General features: G+C 38.7%; 1 protein-coding gene across 5 annotated transcripts in view; it reads right to left on the bottom strand.

Moving 5' to 3' along the window:
• Positions 1-3104: 3104 nt before the first annotated feature.
• LOC108037356 (probable chitinase 10) overlaps positions 3105-25359 on the bottom strand; it is a 67288-nt gene continuing 45033 nt past the window's right edge. For 3 of the 5 annotated variants that reach the window (XM_044460766.1, XM_044460767.1, XM_044460765.1), the window contains 4 exons: positions 18691-18970; positions 17186-18640; positions 16931-17126; positions 3105-4590 (listed from right to left, as the gene is read on the bottom strand). In XM_044460766.1, coding sequence (XP_044316701.1) covers positions 3225-4590; positions 16931-17126; positions 17186-18640; positions 18691-18970 — 3297 coding nt within the window. In that variant the 3' untranslated portion in view covers positions 3105-3224. The remainder of the gene's footprint in view (positions 4591-16930; positions 17127-17185; positions 18641-18690; positions 18971-25359) is intronic. The other 2 variants (XM_044460768.1, XM_044460769.1) reach the window with 2 other exon arrangements.

Here is a 25359-nt window from a genome sequence, read left to right as displayed (position 1 = left end):
TAACTGTTCACGATGAATATGCGTGGAAATTTATGGATACCTTTTTTCAAGCTCCCAACAGTCCTTTAGCCTCTCATGGGGGTTCATAAACTATTGAACGCGTAAGGCTATATTATTTTCGACTTTGTCTTATACTAGAGATTAAGGCGTTCATCAATGCTTGTGTGCAAATTTCTTAGGCCACCTTTAGAAAAATTCCAACGACTTTTTCAGCGTAATCGCATTAAATTACTTAGACCTTACCCGCGTTCAAGAAGTGGGAATATCGGGTTTTTTATCATCCTCAAAAAGAGTTTCGCCGCAACTTCAAACAAAGTTGCTTTAGGTTGGTCCATTATTTTGTGCTCGAAGAAAACTGGGAAGTTCCTATTACAAACTGGAAGACTTGCAAGGTCGACAACTACCACGCTAAAGACACTCACCAGTTATGTCACTTTAGGCTGTATTTGTCATTAGTATCTAGAGTTAAATACTGCAGCCTGATTCTACCTGGGGTTTTTGAAACGGCGCCTGTAGCAACTGGCAAACAGAAATTTAGCCTAAAAGCCTACTACACATGATCTAAGCCTAAACCTAAGTTTGATTGGGTTTTGCCACCTAAAAAGGTTTTTCGCTATTTATCGCAGCTAAGATAGGGAGGCTTTGGAAAGTTCAATTTTGACACAAGTGACACTAACAACCTTATTGGCCTTTGTCCGACTTCGGATACCTTCTTCTATTTTACCCTGCAAGAGGAACGGACGTGCTAAAAAGCTAAAAAGCGCGAAATATAATATTGTGCGTGTCATCCAGCAATTTATGGGGCGGCCAGTCGGTTTTGTGTGGCAGCCAGTCTATTCTAAACCCAAATCGCGGTAAAAACTAGCAAAAATATCTCCTGCTGGTGCCGAAGTTATTTGCCGCCAGAAATTGTTGCCAAAGGCGGATGTTGTTTATTTGACCAACTAACTGGAGAAATTTCTGAAATACGGTGGCAGAACGCGATCCTGATCAAGAATATATAGGGTCGGAGATGTCTCCTTCACTGCGTTGCACACTTTTGACCAAAATTATGCAAGTGTATAAAAAATGTGAATCAAAAATAGAAAAAAATTAAAAGAATAACACTTGAATAAAACTTTTTAATAACTTATCTGAAATGAATTCATAAATAATATATAGAAAAAGTACCGGAATCTTTAGATAATTTAAATTTATATCAATTAAATGCAAATTGTTTAACCATGAAATTTACCCCACGCTACCTTGCTATATAAGACTTTGGTATGTTTTATATCTTCGTTTTTAGGGAAATTTCTATCCGTGGATTCGGATCACCTTCCTTTTTATATCCTTGCAGAGGGTAATACAATTACAGGCAAAAGTTTTCCACGCAGTGAAGGAGACATTTCCGACGCTATAAAGTATACACATTCTTGATCAGCATCACCAGGAGAGTCGATCTAGTCATGGTCGACCGTCCGTCCGTCCGTTTCTAGGCAAACTAGTCCCGCAGTCTTAAAGCTATCTGCTTGAAACTGTTCCAAAAGTGGTCTTTCTATTGCAGGTAGTATATAAGCTGGATTGGGCGACTATATCATATTGCTCCAAATGAAATAATCGGAAAAAATTTAAAAAAAAGTATAACTTTTTTGTACTTCATTTTATTTTGTTATTTGGGATTTATTAATATTTTAATACTATGAAATTACGGTTTTAAATAAATTAAGATCGAACATCTATATCATATAGCTTCCATAGAAACAATCAAAAATTAAAAAATATTAATATAAAAACAAGAGAGAACGCTATAGTCGGGTGCCCCGACTATCAGATACCCGTTACTCAGGTAAAGGGAGTGCGAAGGAGATGGAGATAGAAACTTTGATCACGCATAACTTTTTAACGAATGGTCCGATTTGAAAAATTTCTTCTACATTTCGATAGGTATTAATAAACACAATAAAACTGCATTTTTACTTTTCCGAATTATTTAAATTTGTAAAATCGTATATTAGCGATTGTGGGCGTTAAAGGAGGCGTGGCACCTTTTTGAAACAAACTTGCGCTGCGTAGGAACTCCTAAAAATGCCAATCTTCTAGCTTTTATAGTTTCCGAGATCTCAGCGTTCATACGGACAGACAGACAGACAGACGGACAGACAGACGGACATGGCTAGATCGAGTCGGCTAGTGATCCTGAACAAGAATATATATACTTTATAGGGTCGGAAACGCTTCCTTCTAGCTGTTACATACTTTTGCGCAAATGCAATATACCCTTTTACTCTACGAGTAACGGGTATAAAAATATTATTTTCCTGATTTTCTATTTATTAACATATTCCTTGAAGATATAGTAATTATTTACTATATCAGAATAACGCTTTTAAGCTGACTTTACTTTACTGGCTTTCCGTCTGGAATATCAATCGTTTGTGATCGCTTCAGCAAAGTTTTCGACCTTTTTTCCAATATAAATTTTTATTTGAAAGCTATTCGATTTTAATTATTTTATAAATTTAAACAAAAAAAAGACTTTTTGTGAAATTAATTTGGTTTAATTATTATTTATAGTGTATTTTTGATTGATTAAACCTTTTTATTTATTTTGTGAACGTCTTTTGTCATGTTTAGTTAGAGCTCTATTTGTGATCCCAAGAAATTTCACAACTGACTTGCATGTCTCTGTCTTTGTCTGACTCTTAAGGTGATAAATGTGTTAAAATTAGATGTACATTTTCTGCTTGGCCACCCCCTGTAACAGAAACCTGACCAAGATCTCTCTCGTCTCGACAGACCGATAACGAAATTCCAGATTCTCTATGGTTCCCCCAACTATACAGAACGAAATCACCGCAGGTCTTTGACCAGGCCATCATCCGATACTGCACTTTTAAATTAAGGTCTTGGTGCTGATATCGAATTTATAAGCTCGCAACTCCTTAGGATATTTTTAATTTGAAAACCGCCGACACCAATTTCATACTGATTACTTGATCCAGCGAATCTCGGGTCCTTCTGCCCACTATTACCGGTCATCGCAATTTTGACCGCCATTCGTGCCCGCAAAACTATGTCTTTACGAACCCTACCGGTGTACTAGCATTATTCCTAAATATTCATACGATTTTAATTTCAATGGAATGTTTAATTGGTTGATAAGAGTTGTGTGCTAATACAAGAAATAATCAAAAGTCTTTACAATAGATTTAACCGTTCAACAGCGTTTTGTGTGCAAAATATCATGTGCAATCGTTGGTGCGCTGTCCGGGAATACCTCGCAACTCCTGGTTAATAGTCCGCAGCAATGGGTGTTTGCCGCAGCCGCAACGGCCGCGGAAGTCGTCTAGGTCAAGAGCCCAGACCATGCCGCCACCCAGGCGCAAGCTCCTAATGAACTGAGCCTTTCGCCGAATGTCTGACACATCATCGTATGATATCCACTGGTTACCACTGTAAGCGTAAGGTCCAATACGCCCCTCTTTGTCCCTTACCACGCTCCAGCCGCCATTGCCGACCTTTTCACAAACCTCATAGTACGCCAAAAATCCACCAGCGCGAGTGTAGGTGCCTGCCTGTCCCGGACCTACGGACTTGTCGTTTAGTGACCATTGTTTTTGGTTAGCCAGCGAAAAGGACTGGCCGTACATGGGCATTCCCATAAGAATCTTGCCGGCGGGAGCGCCCTGGTCCAGCCAGTAAAGGATGCTAAAGTTTCCATTGAAGTGTGGATTGGCGTCCCCCTCTACCTGGTAGAGCGGGGCCACATGACCAGTCTGCTTATCCCAGTGACCGTGGAAGTCGTACGTCATCACAGCAATCCAGTCAAAGTACTGCGATAGCTTGGGCACATCGTATCCTGCGTCGATGACCAGCTTACTAGGCGAGACCGCAGCTGAAAGTAGCAGGCTCTTAGGCTTAAAGGCTTGGGACAGTTCCTTTACCAAAGCAGCGAATCCCTGCTTTTCCGCTGGTGCCCCCTTTGTGCAGTCCACCTGCCAACACACCGGGTATTCCCAGTCCAGGTCCAGGCCCTCGAAACCGTACTTCTCTACAAATGCTAGCACGCTTTTAATAAACTGCTGCCGAGCCTGTGGATCGAGCACTAGGCGCGCGTACTTGCTGCCCAGCGAATCGTTCCACCCACCAATGGCCACCGTAACACGAAGACCCTTCTCCTTATACTTGACTACGCGCTCGTAGAATCTGTTGTCGATATCTGCCCAGGAGTCATGCGTTTTGATGGTCAGCGAGTTGCTATCGAGGACCGCGAAGCCGTAAACGATGTGCGTACACAGGTTGGCGTCTATGTCCTCGGGCACATATTTTCCCTGGCCCGGTCGATACCAAGCCCAGTTAGTAAAGTAGCAGACTACCTTGAACTCCTCGCTGCTGCCCAGCTGGGGAGCTGTTGACGGCTTCGGTCGTGAAATGGGATTTTTATTAGGCAGGCTCAAAGGCTTGTTTGTTAGTGGCGACGGTGTGGTGCTTGTGGGTTTGGGGCGATGGATTGCTGGTGGCTGTGTAGTCTGATCCGACCGCACCGAGCACTTGACATTATTCGGCCAGTCGCAGAAGTTCTTGTTCCATTGAAGACCCACAGGGCAGCTGAAAAACATTCACTCAATTAAACCAAGAATATACTTGTTGGAAATTAGCTTACTTCGAAAACCGAAGCTCCAATAAATCCTATCATATGGGTTATGGATTCCCACAACAAATTTTAATCTGCTCCATTATATGATCCATAATATGCCGGAAAATAATCTAAATTTGTGATTGTTAGCTGTGATAAGTGCAGACAAACTCAAACTAATTACATTTTTTTCCACGTACCGTTTACTTTAAAACGAGTGATCTTCAAAAATCAAACATTTGTTTTATTTTTAATTATTAAAACATTATGAAGTGTTTAAAAGTCAAATAAAAAAATGCAAAAATGGAAAAATGGAAAATGTACTACTGTACAACAAAGTCAGAAAATTGTCCATTCTTATTTTTACAATGTGTGTTTTTAAAAATAAATACAAAATTCCATAGAAAAAGAATACAAAATCTGATGAATCTAAAATTTTTTTTAAATCGAAGAGAAAATCGTCTGTTTATTAATTCATCATGAAAATAGATTTAAGTCACATATTTTTGTATATAAATATGTTTAAGTCACATATTTTCATGATGAATTGATATTAAACATTAATCTTATTAAAATTTGTTTATTTCAATGGGGCAATAACACTTTAAAATCAAAAGTATTACAGATCTTTTCAGGAACTGAAATAAAATTATTTTAAATATAACTATTAAGCCGACTACTTCGGCTTGTGCGCCCACCAGCACTGTACCCTCTCTTACTACAGCAACGTCAACGACAACAACAACTTTAACGTCTGCGGCTACCCAGTGGCCTATCTCAACACCACAAGTAAAACTTTGCTCTACTGACCCTCTTACGAATAACACTCTCGTACAGACGGGGATCGATCGGTACGTACAAATAAAAAGAAAGCTTAGTCCACAAAAAAACGCAAACTCAAATTGGCCAAAAGTACCAAAAACTTTAGGCAACACACGAACATCCGAAAACAGATTTGCCATACTTGGCGAGACCGAAGAAGACAAGGGTCAGGCGCCTCAAGTCATGAAAGCTGTAAAGCCACCGCCAATATATATTAGGAAACACAACAGTGTCGATCTGATTAATAAGCTTAAACAAGTAATCGGGCCTAACCACTTCTATATCAATACCCTAAAAAGAGGAAACATATTAGAAACAAAACTCCAGGTTAACAACGAAGACAACTTCCGTTCTGTAACAAGATATCTTGACAATGAGCTTATAAATTACTACACTTACCAACTAAAAAGTAAGAAAGGCCTACAAGTTGTACTTAAAGGTATAGAATCGACTGTTGCGGTAGCAGAAATAGCTGAAGGCCTCACGGAAAATGGCTTCGACGTTAAGCACATCGTAAACATAGTGAACAGGGATAAAATTCCCCAACCACTGTTTAAGATTGAGCTGGCCCCAGAGACGAAACCTCTAAAGAAAAATGCAGTGCATCCTATTTACAATCTGCAATATCTCCTTCACCGAAGAATCACCGTAGAGGAACCGCATAAGCGGAACGGCCCCGTACAGTGTACAAACTGCCAGGAGTTCGGGCATACAAGAACCTACTGCACCCTGCGTCCAGTTTGTGTCGCCTGTGGAGATTTGCATTGCATTGAAGCATGCCTGGGAAACAAAGAAGACCCTACTCTGAGGAAATGCAGTAATTGTGGGGGAAATCATACTGCCAACTACCGGGGCTGTCCCGTCTACAAAGAACTCAAGAGCCGCCTAAATCAGAGACGCAGTAATCCACTCGCGGCTCAACACTCTGCTCAACCAAACATCTTCACCCCATCAACAACCACTCCTGGTGTCTCCTTTGCCAACGCACTCCGCTACCCTGGAATCTCACAGACATCTACCGCCCAACCTGCAGCATTGCGTCCACAGCCACCCATATCAAACCTAAATGATTTCCCGCTCTTAAGCCAAAATGGCCAAACAACAAGTCAACCTTCTACGCAGCAAAACCAAACTCTTCCCCCACAAACACTTAGCGGTCTAGAATCGACACTAGCTACTCTTGCAAACGTCATGATGACGATTCAAAGTTCCCTTCAAGAACTACTGCGAAACCAGAGCCTTCTAATGGAACTGCTGATCAAACAAAAGTCTGTATAAATGGACTCCTTAAGAATATGCTTCTGGAACGCAAACGGCGTTTCCCGGCACAAAAACGAACTCCTACAGTTCCTAAACAGCCACAATATCGATATCATGCTACTTTCTGAAACCCATCTAACTAATAAAAACTACTTCCATATCATCGGATATATATTCCACGCGACCAACCACCCGGACGGTAAAGCACACGGAGGTACCGGTATACTCATAAAACAACGCATAAAACATCATCCCTTGGAGACATTCGCTACTAACTACCTGCAGGCCACATCCCTACGTATAAACCTAATTGGCGGCCCACTTACCCTATCCGCCATATATTGCCCCCCACGCTTCAGTATTGCAGAAAATGAGTTTATGAATTTCTACAACTCACTAGGACGCTGCTTTATAGCTGCCGGTGATTATAACGCAAAGCATCCCCACTGGGGATCTCGTCTTATCAACCCCAAAGGCCGCCAATTATACAACGCTATTATCACTCCTGGTAATGCGCTTGACTTTGTCTCACCAGCTAGGCCTACATACTGGCCCACAGATCCAAATAAACAACCTGACATTATCGATTTCGCTGTTATTAGAAGAGTCTCGCACAGGCTGATAAACATAAAAACCTTAGAAGAGCTTACATCGGACCATTCGCCAGTTCTCCTCTGTCTATCTGAACAGCCGCAGCTTCTGGAACGCCCCCAACATCTAACATCAAACAAAACAAACTGGCTGAAGTACAAAAAATATGTAAGTGCACACATCGAACTTGATCCTGAAATTTCCTCTGAATCTGACATTGACAAGTCGCTTAAACACCTCACGGACGTAATGTCCTCTGCCGCCAAACATTCTACGCCAGAACCCTCATCCACAAACCCGCTAAGAACTGGACGCTCAAGTATCCAGATCGAGTCTCTCCTACTTGAAAAACGTAGACTTCGCAGAGACTGGCAGACTCATCGGTCCCCAGCTACTAAGAAAAGACTTAATGAAGCATCTCGAAAATTGTCGAAGGCCCTCTCTACCGAAAAGAACCAGGCCCAACGGGCCTACATTGCGAAACTATCCCCGACGGGTAATAAATTCCCACTATGGAGAGCGCACCCAAACATGCAGCCACCAATAGATCCCGATTGGCCAATTCGATCACAAACAGGTGCCTGGGCGCGCAGTGACGAAGAAAGGGCTAACACCTTTGCCCATCACTTGGAAAACGTCTTCAAGCCCCACCCGCCATCCAACCAATTCACTCTACCGAATGTCTCGCTAGCGTCGCCGTCCTCCCCAGTCACCCTTGAAACCAGCACAATACTTAAGGCTATTAAAGAACACATAAACCCAAAAAAGGCTCCTGGTCACGATTTTATTTCTCCAAAAATGATAATTGAATTACCTGCATGCGCAGTCAGATGCATCGCATTTATATTTAACTCAATATTGAAATGGGGCTACTTTCCTGACCAATGGAAAAAGTCTGTCATTACAATGATCCCGAAGCCAGGAAAAGACAAATCCCAGCCTTCCTCGTACCGGCCCATCAGTCTGCTCCCATGTCTATCAAAGCTATTTGAAAAACTGCTTCTTGTTCATCTAGTAACACATCTTCAAAACAACAGAACGATCCCTCTGCACCAATTCGGATTTCGGGAAAAGCATGGAACTATCGAACAGGTAAACCGCTTAACATCTGAAATTCGCACGGCTTTCGAACACAAGCAATATTGCAGTGCCTTATTTCTGGACGTATCACAGGCATTTGATCGCGTCTGGATCGACGGTCTGGTATACAAAATCAAAACCCTCCTACCGGAAAACACTCACAAGTTGCTTGAGTCATACCTCAGAAACAGAGTTTTCACCGTGAGATGTAAAACCTTTACTTCAACCATCCGTAACATCGAAGCTGGAGTACCCCAAGGAAGTGTGCTTGGACCAATCTTGTACATCCTTTACACGGCAGACATTCCAACAAGCCGCCAGACCCTCATCTCAACCTTTGCTGACGACACTGCCATTGTCAGCCGCTCGAAATGCCCAAAAACAGCTACAGCCCATTTAAAAGAACACCTGGTAGCTGTAGAAAAATGGCTCGCAGACTGGCGTATCAAAGTCAATGAGCAAAAGTGTAAGCACATTACATTTACACTAAACTTGTCGAAATGCCCACCACTGACGCTAAACAACAAGCCGGTTCCACAAGCAGACGAAGTCACCTATCTCGGCATACACCTAGACAGGAGGCTTACCTGGAGAAAGCATATAGAAGCAAAGAAGACTCATTTAAAACTAAAGGCCAGCAGCCTTCACTGGCTCATGAACTACCGCTCCCCCCTTCCACTCGAATATAAAGTACTACTGTATAACTCGTGCTTAAAGCCGATCTGGACCTACGGTTCCGAGCTCTGGGGAAACGCAAGCAGCAGCAATATAGAAATTATTCAAAGAGTACAATCAAAGACCCTACGAACAATAACTGGAGCCCCCTGGTACATCCGCAATGCAAACATCCAGAGAGACCTGGATATAAATCCCGTAAAAGAAGAAATTGTTTCCAGAAAAATTAAATATGAAGCCAGATTATCAAATCACCCAAACCTGCTTGCCAGACAACTCAACCGGCTAAGCTATCATTCCCGTCTACAGCGGAATGATTTCCCATCCCTTTTTCAATAACATAAGTTAACGTAACATAGATTAAGATTTGAAAACTTATTGTTAGTCTCTTAAGTAATAGAGAAGATCCAATAAATAAGAATAAAGTATAAAAAAAAAAAAAAAAAAAAAACTATTAAGAAAGGATGATCAAATTTATCTTATTTAGCCATATTCCTTTGATAATTTTATTTGTTGGGCAAGTTAACACTAACATGACAATTAAAATCGTAACCAATATATTTTTATACCCTTTACGTTTTAAAGCTATCTGCTTGAAACTTTCCCAAAAGTTGACTTTCTATTGGAGGTGGTATATATGTCGGAACTTGCCGGATCGGCCGACTATAGGAACCATAGGCCGATCGGAACAATCGGAAAAAATTCAAACAAATTATAACTTTGTTGTTTTAATTTTTTTTTTATTTTTTAATGTTCTTTGGGATTTGGTAATATTTAAATATTATGGAATTACGGTTTTAATTAAATTAAAATCGGAAAACAATGGAACCATCACCAAACCAACAGAAGTTATTATTTATTTATTATTATTTTTTTTGTTATTTATTTATTACATTAAAGTTAACAAATATCTGCCAACATAAACATAGTACCCGACTCGCATCATGTGGGAGGGGGCAAGGACAGGTGAGTTAGGATGTTTGTTACAATTAAATTAACAAAGCATTCAGAATATATAAAAAAAATACAGTTCGTTATATTGTGAACATAAAACGCGAAATGGGTCATGTACTTCAAAATTCGTCTCACAAATATCAAGGGCAATAGGTCGAAAGTAACAAGTAGACCTTACAGGGATGGAGAACCGTATTTGACCCAGTAGGTAGCTTGAATTTACAAGACCAGCTATTAATTTAAGAAGGAACATGACACCGTGACAGGTTCGACGATCCTTGAGGGAGGGCAGGTTCAGTTGACGCAGTCTATCCACATAAGATGGTAGGTGACGATGTGTTTCCCAGTTTAAACCACGTAAAGCAAACAAAAGGAATTGTTTCTGTACCGATTCGATAAGGTCAAACACACGAGCAGTATTCCAGAATTGGACGAACCAAGGAAATATATAAGTGTTTCGTGGTATAGGGATCCTCAAATTCCTTAAACCAACGTTTAACAAAGGCAAAAACCCCTTAAGCTTTACTTTAGCTTTAATTTAGAGTAAACTTAAAACATGCACATGCAAAGAGTACATGCGGACTATTCCAGAATCGGTGTTTAAATCGACTCCAATGGACTCCCAGTAAATCTAAATTTTAAACTTTATGTTGATTTCCACAAATAAAGTTAATTTTTTAACGCGTTTTTAACCCAAGACATGGCAAGACATCTTATGACTGTAATTTTTTGTTAAAAATTCTAAAACCTTCAAGAAGTTTTAAAAAACCGTTTTTTTCATATTCTTAAATCTAAAAGCGCGACCCGAGCCGGAAGAAATACTCTCGAAAAAATTAAGTACAACTTACTCAACTCGTTCAAGTTTATGAGGGCTACTCTTAGAATTAAAAAAAAATATATATATTTGTTTAGATATATTTAGGAACAATTGTATTTAGCTATTCTTTGCTAGAAAATTTACATTTTAAAGGAAAGCATACATTTTATTTTAAAAATAATATTGACTTGTAGAAATATGACCAATTTATACCTTGTACTAACTTTATAGAAAGCCATTAAAGTTGGGAATCTCAATAAAAAACTTATTTGGCTTTAATAATATAAGCCCAACCCAATCAAAAACAAGAGAGAACGCTATAGTCGGGAGCCACGACTATCAGATACCCGTTACTCACGTAAAGGGAGTGTGAGGGAGATGGAGATAGAAACTTTGATCACGCATAACTTTTTAACGAATGGTTCGATTTAAAAATTTCTTCTACATTTCGATAGGTATTGATAAACACAATAAAACTGAATTTTTACTCTTCCGAAATATTTAAATTTTTTAAATCGTATATGAGCGATTGTGGGCGTTAAAGGGGGCGTGGCACCATTTTGAAACAAACTTGCGCTGCGTAGGAACTTCTAAAATCTACATGCAAAATGCCAATCTTCTAGCTTTTATAGTTTCCGAGATCTCAGCGTTCATACGGACAGACAGACAGACAGACAGACAGACAGACAGACAGACAGACGGACATGGCTAGATCGACTCGGCTAGTGATCCTGATCAAGAATATATATACTTTATAGGGTCGGAAACGCTTCCTTCTAGCTGTTACATACTTTTGCACGAATACAATATACCCTTTTACTCTACGAGTAACGGGTATAAAAATTACATGACCAAAAAAATAAAAACGGATAAAACAAAATATGTATTTAAATTTACATTTTACATTACTTTACAAAATGGAATCAGAGAGAACAAGCAAACATGTCTTAAATGTTAAAGAAACACGTATACCTCTTTACATTATAATTTTATTAAACGGTGCTATTTCCCGTCGTTTATATAATGATAATTTACAGGATTTTAAAAGATGTTTATGTATGAATTCCTGTTCTGTGGCCTCAAAATTTCTTTCTTATGCCTGTTACTCGAAGGGTAGGCGCCTTATGAACCTCGAAAGTGAAAGTTAATGTAATATTTTGTTAAATAGAAAAACAGCAAAACACAATTTTTTTTATTTTTATTGTTTTTAATTTTTTGATTTTTCTATGGGAACTTTATTTTATAGATTTTAATTTCTTGTTTAATATTTTAATATAATTAAAACCAAAATTCCTTAGTATTTAAATATTACCCAATCACAAAAAAAAAAAATAAAATAAAAACAACAAAGTTTTTTTTAATTTAATTTTGTTTTTCCTATGGGAGCTATATGATATAGTCGCCCGATCCGGCGCTTTCCTACTTATTTACCTGCAGTAGAAAGATAACTTTTGGGAAAGTTTCAAGCAGATACTTTAAAACTGAGGGACTAGTTTGCGTAGAAACGGACTGACGGACAGACGGACATGGCCAGATCGACTCTCCTGGTGGTGCTGATCAAGAATATATATACTTTATAGGGTCGGAAATGTCTCCTTCACTGCGTTGCAAACTTTTGACTGAAATTATAATACCCTCTGCAAGGGTATAATTATGTTTAATTTGAAGATCAAGAAAATATATACTTTATACGGTCAGAGAGGTCTCCTTCACTGCGTTGCAAGGAAGTCTGCCTTGCAAAAGCAGTTAAAAAGTGGGTCTTTAGATTGCGTAAGTGGTGCCTCAAAGAACAAGCCCACTAAGTGACATAGTAAATTCCAAACATAGTTCATTTAATAAAAAAACTTTAAATTTTGTATTTGTGGACCAGGTTGCTCCAGGTACTTTGAAATTTTCTAAAATTACCAACCGATCCGTATCAAACCGCCCCATACAAAAATAATTGGATCGCGGAAAGGTGATATAAATAATCTGGGAGTTTGGACTATAAGGAATTATTGACCTCTTTCGACGTGAAGTTAGAGCCTACTGCAACCAAATCTCTCCATCCTTTTCTGGAAGGCTGATAAAGCTAGCAGATTTCTCACTTGGCAAAAACATCTTAATCAAATTGCCTAGAAGACTTGCAAAGCTCTCAGCAGTCCCCAGGACAATCAAATAACAAAATGGAAACTATGATGTTTACCCTACAGCAAAGCATGATAGAACTAATGTCATTCATAGAAACGACTATACTCAACAATTGGTCAAAACCGCAGTTGCTCGTAGCAAAACAGTCTAAATAATCGATACATAGTCAACAAATATCAATTAACTTGAATTAACACAATTTCTGAACGAAAATCAGCTCACACTGGTGACTTACTAGCCCCAAAAATGCTTGTCGAACTTCCAAACTGTACCATTAGGAGATCAATGAAATCATTTCTACTTCCAAAAGAAATAGAAACGAGATATGCCCAAATAAATAAGAATTGGAAAAATTTTTGTTAGTAGCTTACACACTGCGCGAAATATTCTGATAATCATCAAATATGGACCGATTTCACCCTATTGTTCCTATGGGAGCTATAGGATATAGACGTCCGATCGGCACGCGCTTTCACCTTAATCAATGTATGCATAAAAAAATACGATTTGGAAAGATTCATGTCAATAGCTTGTATACTGCGCGAAATATCCTAAAAATCATTAAATTTTAACCGATTTTACCCTTTTGTTCCTATGGGAGCTATAGGATATAGACGTCCGATCGTCACGCGCTTTAACCCTGATCAAGGTACGCATAAAAAAATAAGATTTGGAATGATTTATGTCAATAGCTTTTACACTGCGCGAAATATCTTCCATTCTTGCAAGTTATATCCGATTGTTCCTATGGGAGCTATAGGATATAGACATCCGATCGGGGTGGTTTTCAAACTTAATCTGCGTACACTTGTTTTAGGACGACTGTGAAAGTTTCAGATCGCTAGCTTTTAAACTGAGCTCGCAAACGGTATTGAAACAGACGGACAGACGGACATGGCTAAATCGACTCCCCTATTGATCCTGATCAAGAATATATATACTTTATACGGTCGGAAACGTCTCCTTCACTGCGTTACAAACTTCTGACCAAAATTATAATACTCTCTGCAAGGGTATAAAAATGTATCATCATAATAATACCGAATTACGGAAAAGTTCACACAATTTCGTCTTGATTGTCAACTTTTTTTAAAAATGCCTCCCAACGCGCATAATACCATATCTGGAAGCACATAAATTAATCCTGCCACACCAGTTTTAATTCCGAAGAAACCATGGAACAACGAGCAAGCTAACAGAATAACATCAGAAATTCGGTCAGCTTTCGAGCATCGAGAATATTGTATCGCTAAAGTCCGAGTCAGGCTTTATGGTCTTATGTATAAAATAAAAAAGGCATTTGCTTATCTACACCCACAAGTTCCTCGAGTCGTATCTCAGCAAAATCGGACGAATGCATGATTGAAGCTGCCTGGAGTATAAGATCCTGCTTTACTACTCAACTCTGAAACCCATTTGGAGAACAAAAAGAAAAGCTACCTGAGACCCAAATTCTCTCGCTCGGGGATTTAATCGGGTTTCCAGTAGAATCCGCCTGCGACGCAACGACCTCCCAAACCAGCTTTAGTGTTAAGTTTAATTAATATTATAAGATTTGATACACTTATTGTTAAGTCTCGTAAGAAGAATAAAAGCCAAATAATAATTAAAAACAAGAGAGAACGCTATAGTCGAGTGCCTCGACTATTAGATACCCGTTACTCAGCTAAACAACTTAATATAAATATGCCTTCTTGTGTTTTTTTTTTAACATAATGTGAATTATAGTGACCACAGGAAAAAAGGACAAAGAGTTCAAATTATCAATTTGAATTCGGCGATCTCTTAGTGCTGGCAGCTTTACAGCACGAACATCAGCACCAGCGCTGCTTTAGCGCAGGCAGCTTTTGTCCTGCACCAGCAGCTGTGTTTATGTTTATGTTTTTGAGTGCAATAAATTGACTAGAAATATTAAACATACATACTTATATTGGCTAAACACATACATTCTTAAATAGTATTATGTATATTAAAGTCTAAATGTTTGCACAACACGAGTAACGGGTATAGCGAATAGCTTTCTTTGAAAGGAGTTATCTTTGCCGGGCAATTGCAACTGTGTACAATGTAAATACATACATGTATATGCTTACATGTATATGCTTACATACATACATACATACGCCATGGTTTGACTCAGATCTCCAATTTGGCTAACTAGATTTGATTTGCATAGTTCTTGGGATATAGTTCGGTATTGACAAATGAAAACCATCGCAATTTCCTTTAATAGAAATCCTTATCGAGAATTAACGTTGACTCTGTTGAGCACCTTGGCCAGCTGTTCCAAAGTCATCCGTTAGATGGCGCCATGAAAGGCGGAAATGTAGGCGCTAGCCAAGCTTAAGCGTTTAATGGGTTTTTGGGCGTTAGAGTGGGCGAAATTGTTATTTATAGTTTAGTTTCTCCTTTTCATATAATTCGAATTAAATGACATCGAATTCCTAGGTATATAATTATCGTTCCCGGTTGTTATATAAGGAATGTGCCGAAAAGAAACTGCACACACACGTTAAAAGCTCTATTGGAGATTTGCCAAAAACTGTAAGAAAAAATCCACAGGATAATAGTGTTGATAAGAAGGTATTAGCCTTATTTCATGATCGAGATTTTGCAAAGAAACCCCATAATATTACAAGTAGTAACATTAGTATAACTTAAAGACATACAAACAAATAGTTCCCAAAAAAGTAAGAGTCGGAAAAACGAGTGTCCGTAAGCTCTATCATCCCTTGGACTCAAAAGCTTTAGCAGGACCCCAATTTTATACAAAAAGTAAATGTGGAACAGTGTACGACTCAGTGTGCAAAATAATAAATTTGAACAGAAACCAGCCTACTTTTCACAAAGGGCACAATTAAAGTAGACGTTTATCAGAAAGAGTGTTTAAAAAACGTCTGATACCTTTTTATCAAAAATAACATAGACGTTAGTTGGTACTAAAAACATCAAATTTCGCCCCATTAAGAGTTATTGGGCCATTGTAAAGCGCAACTCAATAAAGAACAATAGTCTCCACGAAAATAGGAAGGACATTGGGTGCGTGCAGTAGTATTAGGTGATTTTAATATATCTAGTGCTACTTGGTCCCCGTTGAAAACTGGAATATGTTACTTCATTTAGCGCACCATGACTTTATTGATTGCTTGACATTGCGCTATCTCAAGTTAACCAATTTAAAAATATCAATATTAAGGACGTCACCACTTACGCTACCGGAAGATCCTATCACTCAACTCTAGAGCTTACTGTAGATGTAATATCAGAGTTGAATGAAAAATCGGAAAAGTCTGTGAAACGAATCCACAGCTATCGTAGGGCTATCTTTCAAAGCTTAAAGACCTTTATAGCTGGGTTTGACTAGTCCGAACTTTATTCACGTATTAAACTGGCTGAAGCCGTAATAGCATTTATAATTCATTGAAATCCTTCTTTTGTATTTCTTGTGTATTTAATTTTTTCGCTGTGGCTTTAAAATCAGTGAATCCAGCTAACCCTCATAGTATACTCAGTCCGGACTACCGGCTGAAATCCCTATCTGTGGTTTACAAAAATCTTTTGATGTGTTGTCTTATATACAACACAAAACTAAAACCGATTACCGATCGCAAAGGTGAATAAAGTTGTATTTCATCTTTCAAGAACACTGACCCAAAGAAGATTTTTAGAGTCTTTTTATTATCTGGCGACTTTGGGACGGATAATAAGGTGGCAAAAGACTTCGAAGCTAAGATTTGTTTGTTCATTTTTAAAGAACTCGTGGGAGCGAGACTTCCTAGTCGATACCAAACCAGTGTATAATTTGCTATATTATTTTGTTCCTATTGATGTTAAATATACCCACAATCTTATTAAAATGTTTTGCTCTAATAATAAAAAAAAATTACCAAGACAAATGGAAATATAATTCCCTTCCAGCGAATTAAAGGAATTTTTAACACACTTTCTAAACTGTCCCATAATAATAATACAATAAAACATACCGTTGCTCAATCTTCATTCCGTGCTGGCAGATGTAGTATTTATTACAGTCTTGTTCGTGGGGCAAGTAGTTTTTGCCGTCGCATTCAAAGGCTGATACCATCTGAGTATGGTTCTTTATATATTCCTCCTGTGTAGTAGGACCAAGAAATGGATGTGCGTTTACGGTGGGCTTGATGGACGGCTTGCCGCTTGCTACTAGGGATCGGTATGGACTATATATATAAAAATACGGGTCATAACTAATAAGTACTTACTCATTGTCTTTTCGCTTTTTTCAAGTAAACACTTTGGATGTGGACCTCCAAAACCTCTCAGCACACGATTAATGGTTTTCAGCAGGGGATAGGACTCACATCCGCAGTCATTTTTGAAGTCGTCCAGATCCAGAGCCCAGATCATGGCTCCGGCAAGACCCATTGCCTTGATGTACTCGCTTTTATGCCGAATCATGGGAGCATCGTCAAAGGATACCCACTGATCTCCCAAATAAGCAAATGGTCCCATCCGACCCCTGGCATCCCTCACCACGTTCCAACTGCGCTGGCGGATGTACGAGCAGATCTCATAGTACGCAAGAAATCCTCTTGCCCTTGTGGCCTCACCCGCCTCACCACCACCGTAGGTGGGCGCATTTAGCTGATGCTCACTAGGCGCAGCCAGCGAGAACGACTGACCATACATGGGCATTCCCATTACCAATTTCTGACGCTCAGCTCCCTTTGATATCCAGTAGTTTATAGAGAAATTGGCGTTGAAGTTAGCCGTTCCTTCGGGGTGGTCGTACATGGGCGCAACGTGACCCGTCTGCTTGTCCCACTGTCCGTGGTAGTCGTAGGCCATAACTGAGATCCAGTCAAAATAGCGGGATAGTTCGGGAACATCGTAACCGGCATCGATTACCTTTTTGTTGGGGGACACTGCAGCAGAGAGGATTAAGCCCTTCGGCCGGAATGATTGCGACAGCTCCCGCACCAGGGCAGTGAATCCATTCTTTTCATCGACTGTACCTTTTTTACAATCCACTTGCCAGCACACTGGGTACTCCCAGTCAAGGTCCAGCCCGTCAAAGTTATATTTCTCGATGAATTCTAGGACGTGTCGAATGAAACGGGCTCGTGCCTCTGCGCTTCTTACCAGTCGGGCATACTTATCGCCAGCAGAGTCGTTCCAACCCCCAATGGCAACAGTTACCTTAGCGCCCTTCTTGCGGTGGGCCACAACTCGTTCATAGAATTTGTTATCTAAGTCCGCCCAGGAGTCATGAGGCTGTATCGTCAGCTTTTCCCGGTTCAGTACAGCGAAGCCATACACTATGTGGGTGCAGAGATCGGCGTCAATATCTTCTGGCAAGAACTTTCCTTCACCTTGGCGATACCAAGCCCAGTTTGTAAAGTAGCAGATGACCTTAAATTTCATGGACAAACTATTACTAGGAATCGGGTCGTTTGATTCCATTTCAAAGTCTTCCTCCTCAAAGTCCACATTTTGTTCCACTTCGTTTTCTTCTAAACCCTCTAAGGATTCTCCCTCATTGCTGTCCTCTGCCTCCACTTCAATAGGCTGTATCGAAACAGCTTCAGCCACGCCCTCTGCTCCATCGACCGACTCTTCCGACTCTACACCAGGAACGCTCGCAACCGAAGAAGTTCCTGCTTCTTCTGAAACGGATTGCTCCTCCACAGACTCTAGACCGACGGGAGCTAAGACAGCTACAGAAATCAGATTAATTATTAATACAATTGTATAGGGCTAAACTTACGCGCTGCTTGTACAAAACTCGGTGGATCTTTAAGCACATCGTGAATCTCACGTAGCAAAGGATACACGCCATTTCCACACCGATTGCGAAAGTCATCGAGGTCGAGGGCCCAAACCATGCCTCCACCCAGGTCCAATGATCTCACCAATTGGGACTTTTTCCGAATCATGGCTGGATCGTCGTAGGACACCCACTGTGTTCCTTTGCGGGCATACGGACCCATGCGGCCAAATTCATCCTGGACTACCTCCCAGCCCTGGTGGTTAACCCGTTCGCAAATCTGTGTAGAAAATGTTCAGATGTTCATTATATTTTTGATGCTAAATGCTCGCTACGCTTAATTGTATTTTCCAGTTAACGCCACAAGCTTTGACTTACACAAATATATTAATAAAGCAGTTTATTTTGTAAAATGTTATTATTGTGCAAGGCTTTTAATTTCGTAATTCTGTTCTGTGTTTTCGTTTCTTGTAACCCCGCCGCATTCCGGCGGATCTGCAGCTGATTGCAACAAGCCCTCAAATGTTGCTAAGATCAGCAGTTAAAAAAGATTCAGTATCCAAACAATCCGTAGCAGAATGCATGCAACCAGGGACTTCTATATGCTAGAGACATTTCATCTTTCAAGATAACTGTCCCTTACGAGCTTTTTGAAGCCATATGCTCGGGCAACTTCTGAGGCTAAGATAAAGTAGGAGCCCGTGGGAGTCAACTTCCTAGTCTAGGCCATCCACTGTACCAATTTCAAAAAAACTAACTTCTAACCTCCTTCTTTCCTATCAGAATACAAGAGGCTTGCATAGCAAGCTCACTAAATTGAATTCTGATAGCCTTTCCTTTGCATTTCATATTATAGTGTGTTCAGAAACCTACTTAAAGCCGGAAATCTTTAGCTCCGAAGTTTTCCAGGTAAACACACAATATATAGGAATGACCGTCCCTCTAGATGGGGAGGTGGGTCTTAATTAGAGTTGACTCATTGAGCACACAGAGAGAATTTCCACGTTCTTAAATTGAGTACTTAAATTAAATTTTTATTTTAAATTGGGAAATATACATATAGCAATAGCTGTACTACTGTACATAGAGACCACCCCGTCACAAAAATTGACTAAATTATAATTTTAATACTAATGTTAATACTAATTAATGATCAACAATAAATAAATGAAACCAAACCAATTTGGTTCAGTACAAAGCTACGTGCAAGCAAAGTTTTACACTAGGGGTGGGGTAAGAAGAGTAGGAAATGATCGCCGCTTCCATTTTTTTCTCGGTATTAAGTAATTGAGTATTTTCTCTGTTTTTGCGATCGGTGCAGCGAACGCCAACAGTGAAAAATACAAATTAAATGAAATCGGAAATTTATTCTACTGTGCTTTTTTATATTGGTTTTGCTTGTCATACAAAAAACTCACTTTATCTAAGAAACCTATGCCTTATTATTAATTACAACTCCCCTCGTGGTTATCCTAACCCTCGTTTACCCGACCCTAAAAACACCCTAAAATCTCCGCGCGACCTATAATGGTACTCTCCAGACCAGTGTTTCGGTGATTTACAAGTTTCTTGCAAAGGTCACTTAGTGTAGTTTTTATAATAAAAAATTACAAAAAAATCAAGTTTTGTAAATTATTTACAATTGTGTAGCAAAAAAAAGTGTTGATAGAAAATGTTAAACCGTCGTCGCATGCAGACGTGTATTTATTGTGCTCCGGGAAAAAGTATTCAATAAAATCACAAAAGTGCAGTGACCGTTTTAATAAATCTACTATAACGCGAAAAGACGCTTTCTGCGATGAAATCGCGAATGTTTATATTGATTGGTCATTTAAATAATATAAAACTTAACACCTTAAACTCTAATTAACTTTACCATGAATACAATGACGCACAACGTCAACGTGAGCAAGACGAGAGACGGCTCTCAGTACAAAGAAATAACGCGTACTTCTCTTTTAAAGCAACCGAAAATAATGCAAGCTCTGATCAAGCGAGGGCAATTACCCCCAACTTGACAAAATTCTTAAACGTAGCGAGCGAGAGAGCGCGTTCTGGCTCCCCCTCGCTACCATCGACGTCTCTGCGGCCAAAGAGCGCTGAATGTGATCCAATGCAGGTATGCAATAACCCAGTCTTCCCATTGATCTACCGCCTTCGACTAACAAAAATGCTAGAACACAAAGAAAACAAGAAAGGAAAGCTAACTTCGGGCGGAGCCGAAGTTGATATACCCTTGCAGAATATTCTGTAAATTATATTCTCCAAAATTATTCATATGATGCATTCTTAATACTCATAAAAAATCCCAACTTCCTAACTTTAAAAACACCAAAGTTATGGCATTTCCAATCGTTCAGTTATATGGCAGCTATAGGATATAGTCGGTTGATCCTTATGAAATTTGAAAGGTTGGATTGATTGGCTAAAAATAAAACCCATAGAAAATTCCAACTTCCTAACTTTACAAACACCAAAGTTATGGCATTTCCGATCAATCAGTTATATGGCAGCTATAGGATATAGTTGGCCGATCCCGGCCGTTCCGACATATATACTGCGTGCAAAGGAAAGAAGGATGTGTGCAAAGTTTCAACTCGATAGCTTTAAAACTGAGAGACTAGTTTGCGTAGAAACAGACAGACGGACAGACGGACATGGCTATATCAACTCAGGAGGTGATCCTGAGCAAGAATATATATACTTTATAGGGTCGGAGATGTCTCCTTCACTGCGTTGCACACTTTTGACCAAAATTATAATACCCTCTGCAAGGGTATAATGAAGTGAAAAATAACACAATAAAGAAGAACTTTATTGTTAAATTTGTATTAAACTCTCCTAACAAAGTAATAAAAACTGTAGAGCACTCAAAATAAATGACAAAACGTAAAAGCAAATAAAGGGGACTTCAGGATAATAGGCAGATTTTAATGAACATTTTTTTTACACACTCATTAAATGTCTTTTGTTTTGGAAATAAACTTAAATAATTTGTTCTAATTTACATTACGTTTCGTACGAGTAATTTTTATGGAAACTTTAAAACTGTTTCACAACGCCTAGAACAGAATCTACTATATTAATCAAGGAGAGTAACAACCACCCTGATGTCACAAAACAAAAATCGCAAGCAATCAATTCTTAGTCAAATCTAGTACTCGGTTTTTCTTTCAGGTTCGTCGCTATTAACAATATTATTTGGCATTTAAAATCAAATAAAAACAAATGCCGTTGAATTAAACAATTAACACAATTTTGCTATACACATTAGTAAAAGAACGCGAAAATTGCATTTGAAGTTGAACTAGCAATATTTTTAGAAGCTGGATAATGGGTAAAATATGATAGAGCAGGGTCCAAATATATATATTAGCTCCAATATCTTAACGCGGCTGATAATTTATGCTTAATAACACTTCTTAAACTAATTACTATTTTTATACCATTGCAGAGGGTATTTTAATTTTGTTCGAAAGTGTGCAACGCAGTGAAGGAGATCGCCTCCTGAGTTGATATAAGCATGTCCGTCTGTCTGTTTCTACGCAAACTAGTCTCTCAGTTTTAAAGATTTCGAATTGAAACTTTGCACACACCCTTCTTTCCTTTGCACACAGTATATATGTCGAAACGGCCGGGATCGTCCGACTATATCCTATACCTGCCATATAATTGAATGATCGGAAATGCCATAACTTAAGTGTTTTTGAAGTTAGGAAGTTGGGATTTTTTATGAGTATTTAGAATGCATCATACTTGTATGAATAATTTTGGAGAATATAATTTACAGAATATTCTGCAAGGGTATATCAACTTCGGCTCAGCCCGAAGTTAGCTTTCCTTTCTTGTTACTAATGGTATTGTTCTTGAAGTGATAAAGGTGGATTTTTAATCACTGTAAGTTCTGTCAAACTTCAAAAAAATTTCTCAAAACCGTTAACATGGTTTTTTTGTTTTTAATGTAAACACAAAAAATGATAGAAATTTGGATCTTTGGAAATGGGGACATTTTTCTTTTTCCGTTAACTTTGGTAAGAGGACATCTGTTGTTTTTTAACTTTATATAGTTTGTATTTTAATGTATTTTAATACGTTAATTTTTTTTTTTTTAATACATTATTAATTTTGTTTTTCGTTACAAATTTATATTTTTTGTATATCATGGAACAATAGCTGGCTTTAATCTAATTAAAAGCCAAAATTTTGATTGGAAATTTTGGGATATAAAATGTAATATCCATTCTTTTTTGAAAAACCTCATTTCTGATTCGAAAATGTGGAGAATGTTGTGGAACCACTGATTTTGTGAAGGTTTTTGATGCAAATAGCTCAGGTCCGAATTATAAAAATATACAGCCTTTTGGAACCATGGCCTCGAGTACTTCAATCATTTGATCGAAGATATGAATTTTGGTTAGAAGACTTAAAAAACAATTGCTTAAAAATACTTTGGGATTCGTTACTTGTGCATCATTTTTTACCATATGCCATTATGTTTTAGGTGCAATACTGCGTAATCTAATTTAAATACTTAAATATAAAACTTCGTTTTATAGGTAAGCCTTAGAATTAGATTGATTTGTATACAAATAATTTCTTTGAATCCACCGGTCCTTTTCAGAATTTTTATCGAATGACAAAATGACCCAAAAAAATATTTGGTTGGAATCTGTTGTGAACCATTTGTGTTTATGTTTTACAATGCAAGAAAAATATTTAATGCAAGTTAGAGAAAAACGTTTTTTAAAAGTTTTCTCCACTTTAGCAACACTTTTTTTCTAGCGTTCTGCAAAATGTCGAAAGTACATAATACTAGATCTGAAACCTCTGAATACTACTAACGCCCATACATTAAAAATCAACATAGGTCCAACATTCTTTGCCGCAAAAACTCAGACAAAGCTAAGGTGTTTATCAAGAAAAATGTTGTTCTTTTAAAGGAAAATCCGATCGCGGTCTTTTAAGTCAAAACTGGCCTGTCGCGTCTAAAACTGAAACGTATCAACGATCGTATTTTTTTCTGCGCTCCGATTTTGTATGCTTTTTCGTTTAATCCTATCGGTGGGTTAAATTAAAATATTCTTCATGTTAGTTATTTAAATATACATTTAAATTCCGTTCGCGAGTAAACTAAAATTGTTTTAATTTCGTAATTCTGTTCTGTGTTTCTTGTAACCCCGCCGCATTCCGGCGGATCTGCAGCTGATTGCAACAAGCCCTCATATGTTGCTAAGATCAGCAGCTAAAAAAGATTCAGTATCCGAACAATCCGTAGCAGAATGCATGCAACCAGGGACTTATATGTAGCTCCGAAGTTTTCCAGGTAAGTACACAATATATAGGAATGGCCGTCCCTCTAGACGGGGAGGTGGAGTCTTAATTAGAGTTGACTCATTGAGCACACAGAGAGAATTTCGACGTTCATAAATTGAGTACTTAAATTAAATTTTTATTTTAAATTGGGAAATATACATATATCAAAAGCTGTACTACTGTACCTAGAGACCACCCCGTCACAAAAATTGACTAAATTATAATTTTAATAGTAATTTTAATTTTATTACTAAAAACACCCTAAAATCTCCGCTCGACCTATAATGGTACTCTCCAGACCAGTGTTTCGGTGATTTAGAGTTTTTATAAAAAAAAATACAAAAAAATCAAGTTTTGTTTTGAGCAAGACGAGAGACGGCTCTCAGTACAAAGAAATAACGGGTACTTCTATTTTAAAGCAACCGAAAATAATGCAAGCTCTGATCAAGCGAGGGCAATTACCCCCAACTTGACAGAATTCTTAAACGTAGCGAGCGAGAGAGCGCGTTCTTGCTACCCCTCGCTACCATCGACGTCTCTGCGGCCAAAGAGCGCTGAATGTGATCCAATGCAGGTATGCAATAACCTAAGCTTATCAGCCGTAACTAGCACCGCAATTTCTTTAACAACGTCAACTGTAACCACAACAACAACTGCAACTGTATCGACTGCGCGTTTAATGACATCATCAGCTAGCAGCGCAAATATTAATACGTCTGCCGCTGCGCTGCCCGAAAAACAAAACAAAACCAATGAATGTGCTAAGCCGGCAAAAGGAAGCTGAGCCCTCTAAATTCTCAACGCAAAATAACCCGTAACAATGCTAGCCTTGCTGGAATAGAAACGCCCATGAACTCAAACCGATTTAAAATCTTGGAAGACGCTTATGACGTTGAGGCGGCCGAATCCACTGAAGTCGAGAAAAGGAAGCCAAAATCTTCGCCTATTTATATTCGAGAAAAAGTTCCCAAGTTCTTGTCAACAAAATTATCGAGCTTATTGGAAAGGATAACTTCCACATAATACCTCTAGTAAAGGGCAACATCCAAGAAGCAAAGATTCAAATGAAGTCTGAAGATAATTACAGAGTATTATCGAAATATCTTTCCGAGAATAAAAAGAACTTTTACACGTATCAGCTAAAAAGTAGCAAGGGCCTGCAAGTCGTACTTAAGGGCATAGAGTCCGACGTAACGCCTACAGAGATAACAAAGGCGCTTCAAGAGAAGGGATTTAACGCTAAGACAGTCTTCAACATCCTTGACAGGGATAGAAAGCCTCAGCCACTCTTTAAGGTTGAACTCGAACCAGAAAATAAGCCCCTAAAGAAATACGAAGTGCACCCCATTTACAATC

Source organism: Drosophila rhopaloa, unplaced genomic scaffold (assembly GCF_018152115.1).
Source record: "Drosophila rhopaloa isolate 14029-0021.01 unplaced genomic scaffold, ASM1815211v1 contig_218, whole genome shotgun sequence".
Lineage (NCBI taxonomy): Eukaryota > Metazoa > Arthropoda > Insecta > Diptera > Drosophilidae > Drosophila > Drosophila rhopaloa.
This window is presented reverse-complemented; position numbering and strand designations above follow the sequence as displayed.